At 45.8% G+C, this 10747-nt stretch overlaps 1 protein-coding gene across 1 annotated transcript; it reads left to right on the forward strand.

Moving 5' to 3' along the window:
- Positions 1-5383: 5383 nt before the first annotated feature.
- LOC132225524 (melanoma antigen preferentially expressed in tumors-like) lies at positions 5384-8323 on the forward strand. Its single transcript, XM_059680620.1, has 3 exons — positions 5384-5679; positions 6065-6670; positions 7768-8323. Exons 1-3 carry the CDS (start codon positions 5387-5389, stop codon positions 8321-8323), a joined length of 1455 nt encoding a protein of 484 aa, XP_059536603.1. The 5' UTR covers positions 5384-5386.
- Positions 8324-10747: the final 2424 nt, after the last annotated feature.

The following is a 10747-nucleotide window of genomic DNA, read 5'->3' on the forward strand; positions in this document are numbered from 1 at the left end:
ACAGATGAAAAAATCAACAACTTAAGTAAGACCCAAGAAGAAATGAAGAGTGATATAGCTGCAATGAAAAACTCCATTGAAAGTATCAACAGTAGACTAGGAGAAGCGGAGGACCGAATTAGTGAATTAGAAGACAAGGAAGCAAAACACACCCAAAATGTACTGCAATTGGAGAAAAAAATTAAAAGACAGGAGGAGAGCCTAAGGGAGCTTTGGGACAACATGAAACGAAACAACATACGAATAATAGGAGTACCAGAACAACAGAAGGATGAACAAGGATTAGAAAACCTACTTGAAGAAATAATATCAGAAAAATTTCCTGCGGTGGGGAAGAAAAAAGTCACACAAGCCCAGAGAGTCCCAAACAAGGTGAACCCGAAAAGACCCACACCAAGACACATCATAATCACCATGGCAAATGTTCAGGACAAAGAGAGAATCTTACAGGCTGCAAGAGAGAGACGGAAAGTTACATACAAGGGATCTCCCATTAGATTGTCAAATGACTTCTCAACAGAAACACATCAGGCCAGAAAAGAATGGACTGAAATTTACAAAGTGATGCAAAGCAAAGGACTGAATCCAAGAATACTCTATACAGCAAGGCTATCATTCAAACTTGAAGGGGAAATAAGAAGCTTCACAGACAAAAAAAAGGCTAAGGGAGTTTGTCACCACCAAGCCAGCAATGCAAGGAATGCTAAAGGGACTGGTATAAAAAGAAGAAATAAAAAGCTCAGAAAGAAAACAGCCACACACACACACAAAAAGAAATGGCTACAAACAGGTACCTTTCAATAATAACTTTAAACGTAAACGGACTAAATGCTCCAACCAAAAGACATCGAGTGGCTCAATGGATAAAAAAGCATGACCCATACATCTGCTGTCTACAAGAAACCCACCTCATTCGAAGGGACTCACACAGACAGAAAGTGAAAGGATGGAAAAATATCTTTCAGGCAAATGGAAAGGAAAAGAAAGCTGGGCTAGCAATACTTATATCGGACAAAATAGACCTCAAAGTGAAGGCCTTAACAAGAGATAAGGAAGGCCACTTCATAATACTAAAGGGATCGATACAACAAGAAGATATAACCCTGGTAAACATATATGAACCCAATGTAGGAGCACCCAAATTCATAAAAAAAAATCCTGGAAGATATCAAAGGAGAGATCGACAACAATACAATCATAGTAGGGGACTTTAATACACCATTGAAAGCACTGGATAAGTCCTATAGACAAACAATCAGCAAAGATACAGCAATCTTAAATGACTCACTAGATCAGATGGACTTAATAGACATCTTCAGAACACTTCACCCCAAAGCCAGGGAATATACGTTCTTCTCAGGTGCTCGGGGGACATCTTCAAAAATAGACCACATATTGGGTCACAAGCAAAGTATCCCCAAATTCAAGAAGATTGAAATCATAAAAAGCATCTTCGCAGACCACGATGGCATAATACTAGAAATAAACTACAATAAAAACAACCCAAAATACTCAAACACCTGGAAGCTGAATAGCATGCTACTAAATATTGATTGGGTTACCAATGAGATCAAAGAAGAAATTAAAAACATCCTGGAAACTAATGACAATGAAAACACAACAATCCAAAACCTATGGGACACAATGAAAGCAGTCCTGAGAGGGAAGTTTATAGCTCTACAGGCCTATCTCAAAAAACAAGAAAAAATGGTAGTAAATCATCTAACTCTACAACTCAAAGAATAAGAAAGAGAGCAACAAGAAAACCCCAGAGTGAGCAGAAGGAAGGAGATAATAAAGATTAGAGCAGAAATAAATGACATAGAGACCAAAAAAACAATACAGAAAATCAACGAAACCAAGAGCTGGTTCTTTGAAAGGATAAACAATATTGACAAACCTCTAGCCAGACTCACCAAGAAGCAGAGAGAGAGGACCCAAATAAATAAAATCAGAAACAATAGAGGCGAAATAACAACAGACCCCACAGAAATACAAATGATTGTTAAAAAAATACTATGGACAGCTCTACTCCAACAAACTAGACAACATGGAGGAAATGGACAAATTCCTAGAAAAATACAACATTACAAAACTCAATCAGGAAGAATCTAAAAATCTCAACGGGCCAATAACTATGGAAGAAATTGAAGCAGTCATCAAAAAGCTTCCAGCAAACAAAAGCCCAGGACCAGACGGCTTCACAGGGGTGTTTTACCAAACTTTCAAGGAAGAACTAAAAGTTATCCTCCTCAGACTACTACAAAAAATTCAAGAGGAAGGAACACTTCCAAGCTCATTCTATGAAGCCAGCATCACCCTAATACCAAAACCAGGTAAAGACAACACAATGAAAGAGAATTACAGGCCAATATCCCTCATGAACATAGATGCCAAAATCCTCAACAAAATCTTAGCAAATAGGATCCAGCAGTACATCAGAAAGATCATACACCATGACCAAGTAGGATTTATCCCAGGGATGCAAGGATGGTACAATATCCGCAAATCAATAAATGCGATACATCACATAAACAAATTGAAAGAAAAAAAACCACATGGTCATATCAATTGATGCAGAAAAAGCATTTGACTAAATTCAACACCCATTTTTGATAAAAACTCTCAGCAAGGTGGGAGTAGAAGGATCATACCTCAACATAATAAAAGCCATATATGACAGGCCCACAGCCAACATCATACTCAATGGTCAAACACTAACACCATTTCCCCTAAGAACAGGAACAAGACAGGGATGCCCCCTCTCACCACTCCTGTTCAACATAGTACTGGAAGTGTTAGCCATTGCAATGCAGCAAGAAGAAGAAATAAAAGGCATCCAAATTGGAAAAGAGGAAGTAAAACTGTCCTTATTTGCAGACGACATGATATTATACATACAAAACCCTAGAGATTGCATCAAAAAGCTACTAGACTTAATAAATGGATTTGGCAATGTAGCAGGATACAAAATTAACCCCAAGAAATCTGAGGCATTTCTATACACCAATAGTGAACTTTCAGAAAGAGAGATTATAAAAACAATCCCGTTTACCATTGCACCAAAAAAATTAAGCTACCTAGGAATAAACTTAACTAAAGAGGTAAAAGACCTCGACTCAGAAAACTACAGGACGATGAAAAAAGATATAGAGGAAGACATAAACAGATGGAAGAACATACCGTGTTCATGGATTGGTAGAATCAACATCATTAAAATGTCCATACTACCCAAAGCAAACTATAAATTCAACGCACTTCCCATTAAAATACCAACGGCATACTTCAGAGATCTAGAACGAACTCTCCAAAAATTCATCTGGAATAAAAAAAGACCCTGAATAGCTGCAGCAATCCTGAAAAAGAACAAAGTAGGTGGGATCTCACTACCAGATATCAAGTTGTATTACAAAGCCACTGTTCTCAAAACTGCCTCGTACTGGCACAAGAATAGGCATATAGATCAATGGAATAGAATGGAGACCCCAGAAATCGGCCCGAACCAATATGCTCAATTAATATTTGACAAAGGAGGCAAGAACATACAATGGAGCCAAGATAGTCTCTTCAATAAATGGTGCTGGGAAAATTGGACAGATATATGCAAGAAAATGAAACTAGACCACCAACTTACACCATACAGAAAAATAAACTCAAAATGGATAAAGGACTTAAATGTATGACGGGAAACCATAAAAATTCTAGAAGAATCCAAAGGCAACAAAATCTCAGACATATGCCGAAGCAATTTCTTCACTGATACAGCTCCTAGGGCACTTGAAACTAAAGAAAAAATGAACAAATGGGACTACATCAAAATAAAAAGCTTCTGCACAGCAAAAGAAACCATCAACAAAACAACGAGAAAATCCACTGTGTGGGAAAACATATTTGCCAATGAAATATCTGATAAGGGCCTAATCTCCAAAATTCATAGGGAACTCATACAACTTAACAAAAGAAAGATAAACAATCCAATCAAAAAATGGGCAAAGGACCTAAATAGACACCTTTCAAAAGAGGACATTCAGAAAGCCAAGAGACATATGAAAACATGCTCAAAGTCACTAATCATCCGAGAGATGCAAATCAAAACAGCAATGAGGTACCATCTCACACCTGTCAGACTGGCTATCATCAACAAATCAACAAACGACAAGTGCTGGAGAGGATGTGGAGAAAAAGGAACACTTGTTCACTGCTGGTGGGAATGCAGACTGGTGCAGCCACTATGGAAGACACTATGGAGTTTCCTTAAAAAACTGAAAATGGAACTTCCATTTGACCCTGTGATCCCACTTCTAGGAATATAACATAACCCAAGAAACCAGAAACACCAATCAGAAAGGATGTATGCACCCCTATGTTCATAGCAGCACAATTCACCATAGCTAAGATCTGGAAACAGCCTAAGTGCCCATCAGTAGATGAATGGATTAGAAAACTGTGGTACATCTACAGGATGGAATACTATGCTGCTGTAAAAAGGAAGGAACTCTTACCATTTGCAACGGCATGGATGGAACTGGAGAGCATTATGCTAAGTGAAATAAGCCAGTCAATAAAGGAAAAATACCACATGATCTCACTCATTCATGGACAATAGAGACCATTATAAACTTTTGAACAATAATAGATACAGAGGTAGAGCTGCCTCAAACAGATTGTCAAACTGCAGCGGGAAGGCCAGGGATGGTTGGGGGGCAGGAGGTAGGGGGGTAAGAGATCAACTAAAGGACTTGTATGCATGCATATAAGCATAACCAATGGACATAAGACACTGGGGGATAGGGGAGGCTAGGGGACTGTCTAGGGCGGGGGGATAAAATGGATACATATGTAATACCCTTTGTAATACTTTAAGCAATAAAAAAAAATGTGTCAAAGGCCTCAATGGTACCCATTGTGTGGGTGTTCCTTAATCTTCCCCATCTATTTTATTTCCTGGAACTTAGCAAGAGGCAGTCCTGGGCCACGGGCTGCTCCCTACTCCAGGTGTTTTCAGTCCTTCAGTGATCCTCAGAAATGTTTTCCCTGGAAAGGGTGGGATCATCTCTCTGGTTTCCCAGTCCTCACTGCACAGCAGAATTGCAGCTAGCCAGTGGGTAGATGCGGGAGGGGTCCAGTGGTCATCTCACCCCTCCTTGGTGCCTGGTTCTTGTCCTTCCAGTGGCAGAGTAGAGGCAGGGCTGAGTGGCTTTGCAACCCTAAGCAGAAAACGGAGTTGGGGTAAATTGGGGGTGCTCCAGTTGTTGCCAGAGCAGTGCCTTTGGCCCTCAGCTGGTCCCTCTGAAGGGAGAAGGACCGGGGTTGCTCATGCTCAGCCTGACAAGATGCCTTGCTCCCGGCTGTCTCCCAGGATCTCTTTCATAGCAGCTTCATGGGGATGAGCCTCCCAGCTCCACGCAGACTCCTGGAACTGGCATGTCAGAGCCTGCTGCGGGATGAAGCCTTGGCCATCACTGCTCTGGAGTGGCTTCCTATGGAGCTCTTCCCACCTCTTTTCATCACAGCCTTCACTGGGAAGCACAGCAGAGTCCTGAAGGCCATGGTGCAGGCTTGGCCCTTCCGCTGCCTCCCTCTGGGGGCCCTGATGAACCATCAGCAGTCTTACCAGGATATCTTGCAGGCTGTGCTCGAGGGACTCGATGCCATGCTTGCCCAGGACCCTCGACCCAGGTATGGGGGATTCAGAAGCCGGGTCGCACCCTGGGGATCTGAGCAGTTACAGCTGGGATCTGGGAGTGGGCAGGGCTAAAGGGAGAGCTGAGGCAGGCCTTGGAGCCACTCCTAGGGTCATTCTGGGAACAGGCTTCGGATATATACGGCTGATGAAATTGCCAAGGGTGACCGAAGGGACACGAGCCTACTCCTTCCTGGTGGCACCTAAAGGTACCAGGAATGGGGACCATGAAGGATCCCAGTAGCACCAGGAGCAGTTGATTCCTGGGGCATGGAGTCAAAGTCCAGTGCGATGTCTGGCCCTGCTGCCCAGATGCCTAGCTCATGGTCTTACTCATTGTTATCTTAATGCATCCCAGCATATCTCCTATTTTCTCCACAGGAGATGTAAACTGCAGGTGCTTAATTTACAGAAGAGAGTTCATTTGGAGTTCTGGATGGTGTGGGCAGGAACCAGAGCCCATGTGTGCTCACTGCTGGAGCCTGAGGCCCTGCAGCCCATGAGGAATAGGAGGAAAGTGCACAGCTTAACGGCCAGGCCAAATCCACCCTTGGCCCCCGTGGAGGTGTTAATAGACCTTTGCCTCAAGAAAGGTGTCCTTGATGAGTCCCTCAGCTACCTGATTAAGAAAGTCAGCGAGAGGAGAGGTTTGCTGCACCTTTGCTGTAAGAAGCTGAAGGTTTTTCCGATGTCGAAGCAAAACACTAAAATCCTGGATATGGTGCAGCTGGTCTCTGTCCAGGATTTGGAGGTAAACTGTACCTGGAAGCTGTCCACTCTGAGGAAGTTCGCTCCTTACCTGGGCCAGATGGGCAATCTGTGCCGGTTCCTGCTCTCCCACGTCTTCACGTCTTCTCACACCACCTTGGAGCAGGAGGAGCAGTGTGTTGGTCTGGTCACCTCTCAATTCCTCAACCTGCCCCACCTCCAGGAGGTCAATTTGGATGATATCTCCATTCTCAGAGGCCACCTGGATGAGATCTTCAGGTGAGGGGTGGCGAGCTTTCCCTGCCAACCAGAGCGAGTCCCTTTCCATTTCAGTGCACAGTGACGGGCTCTCCTGTGTGCCGTCCCTCAGCAGTGCTAGAGTGCCTGAGCCACTAGACGGGCCACACAGTCAGTGTCTTGTTCACTGCTCTGTCACCTTGCATGTTGTGACATAACCCCCCAGATAAAGGTAGGACGTATGCACTAGGACAGAGGCTACTAAAGGGACTCCTTGCTAGGAATTCGGGCCAGGGGATGGTAGCTTTGGGCATCCTTGTAAGTGGTGTTGAAGGGAAAATGATGCAATAGAACCAAGTGAGGATTGCAATGACAAGGGGAAAGCCAATCAGAGGTGAGGTTTCATGGGTTAAGTTCCGCACTTAGAGATTTGGCCATGGCAGCCTTTCAGTCCAAACCTGCCTCAGTCACCTGTCTGCCAAGGGTTGCCATAGGCTCTCGCAAACGGAATGCGTGGCAAATGCAGGATTCAGGAGGGAGGCATTACGAAATGGGATAGGTGGTTTGTAGACAATGCAGTGATCTAAGTTCCTGGAGGGTGGCAGCCCTCGCTGGATGTTGCCTGACTGTGCCCAGGTTAGCCCTTTCTGCACATCTGCCAGAGGCCTCATTGGGCTAAGAGATGGTGGTGACAGGGGTCTAGGCTGTGGCTGGAAGGAAACCCGAGTTGCAGGCAGTTCAGGACATGTCTCCAATACTAAAATGCACTGGTTGCCTCCTGCTTCAGACCCTGGGGCAGGCTCCTTTCTGAGCTCCTCCCACCTTTATGTTCACAACACCTGTGTGTTTGGGCTGGAGGGTATGATGTGCTCCACTTGACGGATGAGTAAATGGAGTGTGTGAGGTTTCATCCAGTTGAATCCATCACGGAGCAGATAACAGATGGAGAAAGATGCCACTCAAATTTGCTCGGACTTGAATGTCACTTTTCACTGTGCAACATCCTGGGTTTGATCATCATCCGGAACACTGTAGGCTTTGGTGACATGGGCCTCTTTACCCTGAAGGCCTGCATTATCCTCACCTGCCTCTGCTCACCAGGTCCATCTCCCACATGTAACTGCTCTATGTCTCCCCAGGTGCCTGAAGAGCCCCTTGGAGACCCTGTCCATCACTAACTGCCTGCTTTTCGAAAGAGACTTTAGACATCTCTCCCAGCATCTGAATGTCAGCCAGCTGAAAAGCCTGAGTTTCAGTGGGCTCAACCTGACCATTATCAGTTCTCGGTCACTCCAATTTCTTTTAGAGAGAGCCTCCCCCACTCTCCAGGACCTGGACTTGGATGAGTGTGGGATCATGGACCACCAGTTCCTGGACATCCTGCCAGCCCTGAGCCACTGCTCCCAGCTCACAACCCTAAGTTTCTGTGAAAACCCCATCTCCATGACCGTCCTGGAGGACCTGCTTCGCCACGTTGTCGGGCTGAGCAAGCTGAGTTGCGTGATTTATGCGGCGCCCATGGAGAGTTATGAGGAAACTAGCAGCAACATCAACCTGGGCCGACTTGCCCAGATGCATGTTGTGCTAAAGCATATGCTGCAGGAGTTGGGTTGTCCTGGCATGGTCTGGCTCTGTGCTTACCCCTGTCCTCACTGTGGCTGTAGAACCTTCCATGACCCAACTCCCATTCTGTGATCCTGTTGCTTGAGTGTCTAGATGGGTGCACATCTCATAGGCTTTACTCTGGGCACTTGGGCACTGAAGCCCAGACATAAGTGTACCGTACAGGAACACAGCAGCCAGTTTCAGACAGCTACTCCGGGTTGGGGGGAAATGCTCACAGGGGACTGGATGGTTTCTTTGGGGAGATTTGTCCTAAGGAGTTAGAAATATGCACCTGAATCTCTCAGGGGGAGGGATTGAGGCTTGGGTGGTAGATGCGGGAATTACATTTCTTGAATGGTTGTGAATAAATGTAAGTAATAAAGAGAACTGGATGTTAACAGTCTGATGTCCTCAATGACATGTTAGCCCAACTCTCCCACCTGCAGTTACTGGCAAAGTAAGAAGGCATGAGCATTGTGATGCACAGACATTAGGCTGGTTGAGGTTGATTCCAGGAGATCACATCATCATTTATCCTTTTTGGTTTGGTGGTTCTTTCTGGTGCACCGGTACCTACTCACCTCTGTGACAGTTCAGTGGGTCAGCGCACACTTGTTGCGTCCACAGGGACTGGAACAAGTGGCTTCCAGTGAGCACCACCGAGGTACAACTACTCTGGGGCCATCACGGGTAACTAGTCCAGTCCCTGGACTCAAACACTCCTCCCCACTGGGAGCCTCCATTGCTGGCCTGTGTCTCCTCCATGGTAGGGCTTCCCTGTGCACAAGTCAGGCCCCCAGTACTGAAAGGGACATCAGCCTGCCAGGGAGCCAGAGCCCTGGCCTCACAAGTCCATGCCTGTCATTCCCCTGGATCCAGCCCCTTCTTGAATTCAAGTTCCTGTGGCCTGTAAACACATTTACATTCTTTTCAGCAAAATACTGACCTGGAATAAACCTCTGCTTTGTTCTGTGTCCTGTCCTAAGAATAGGACATCCTTTGGTAAAGGATGGCCTAATGTTCGAAGACTTTCCCCTCATGATCCTCCTTCCCATCAATCAAGGAGGTGGTAAAGCAACTCTGAACCAGTGACAGGCCCTGGGTCTGAAGAGTGGACAACCCCAAGCCAGTTCCCGGAGAGCACTTAAGTGGACACAGGTGAAGGTCACCCCGGGGATATGGGGGTATGGAGGGCCACTCTGAGGGTCAATACAACCAAGTGAAGGGGAGATGTCCTAGTGTGCTGTTGGATCCCACAGTCAGTGGACAGTTAGCTGGCCATAGAGGAACAGGCTCCCTGCCCACCTGCCACTGCATTCTGGCCCTAGGCTGTCTCAGTTTGCTCACTGAGTGGCCTGCCAGAGGAGCACCTAGGGAGAAGCCCACACATCCAGGCCCAGGGGCAGGGCTCCATTTGCCTGTATGTCTCCCTAATTGTGAGGAAGTCAATCCTGCTTTTTCTCCTTCTACTGCCTCTCATTCAGTGCCAGCCACTCATGTGCTTGCTGCTCTCTGCTGGGTCTCAGCAACTTCCTAGCTTGTCACATACAGCACCTGGCCCTTCGTTCTCTTTTTATTGCCATTCCTTTCTTTTCTTCTACCTTCCACTCTTCTAGCTTGGGTCCATCATCCTACGAGCTCATTTTTCCGTTTCTTAGTACATTTCCTATTGATATCAGAGAGGAAGGGAGAGGGAGAGATGGATAAAACATCAATAATGAGACAAAATCATTGGTTGGCTTTCTCCTGCACATCCACCTGGGGATCGAGGCGTAAACTCCAGCTCCTGCTCCAACTGAGAATTGAACTATGTCCTCTTGGTACAAAGGCCTACTGAGCCACACTGGCCAGGCACACTCTGCTTCTTCGAGTGGGAAGAGAAAATGCTGAAGTCTCAGTAACAGTTGCTGAGCTCCCCCCCCCCCCAAAAAAAAAGAGGATAAGAGAACAAGGGTCAGAAAATGTATATCTCTTACAGCAAAAGCTCTCTTTCTCTTCCTCTCTCTCTCTCCTATTCCATCTCCCTCTCCCTGTCCCTCTGTCTGACATGCACCTTGTCTTCCCATCCCCGCCTTCACAGGAAATAGTGTCCATAATATGAATCAGAACCTCTAGAATTTGAGGAAAAGCATAACAATTTGCAGGTTCTGAGGGAGGAAGGGCAAAGGCAAAACATCCTGTGGTCTGGGTGTTAATTCCTCCACACACAGAGCTCGTGCCCATTACCTTGTGTGGAGATTCACCTGTGGGGCCAACTTATGTAAAGCTCTTGTCAGCATGTCCTCCTCTGGAATTGCCCACTGTTATTAGCATTGATAGTATTTATTAACCACCAGATGCAAGATAAGGAAGAAAATAGAAGTCAGTGCACCCTGGCCAGTGTTTCTGGGCATTGTCCTGTGCACCAGAAAGTTAACCCATTTGATTTCTGGCCAGGGCACATGTCCAGGTTTCTGGTTCAGTCCCCAGGCATCCAATATTGTATCCCTCTCACATGAATGCATGCTTCTGTGT

Source organism: Myotis daubentonii, chromosome Y, assembly GCF_963259705.1.
Source record: "Myotis daubentonii chromosome Y, mMyoDau2.1, whole genome shotgun sequence".
NCBI classification, from domain to species: domain Eukaryota; kingdom Metazoa; phylum Chordata; class Mammalia; order Chiroptera; family Vespertilionidae; genus Myotis; species Myotis daubentonii.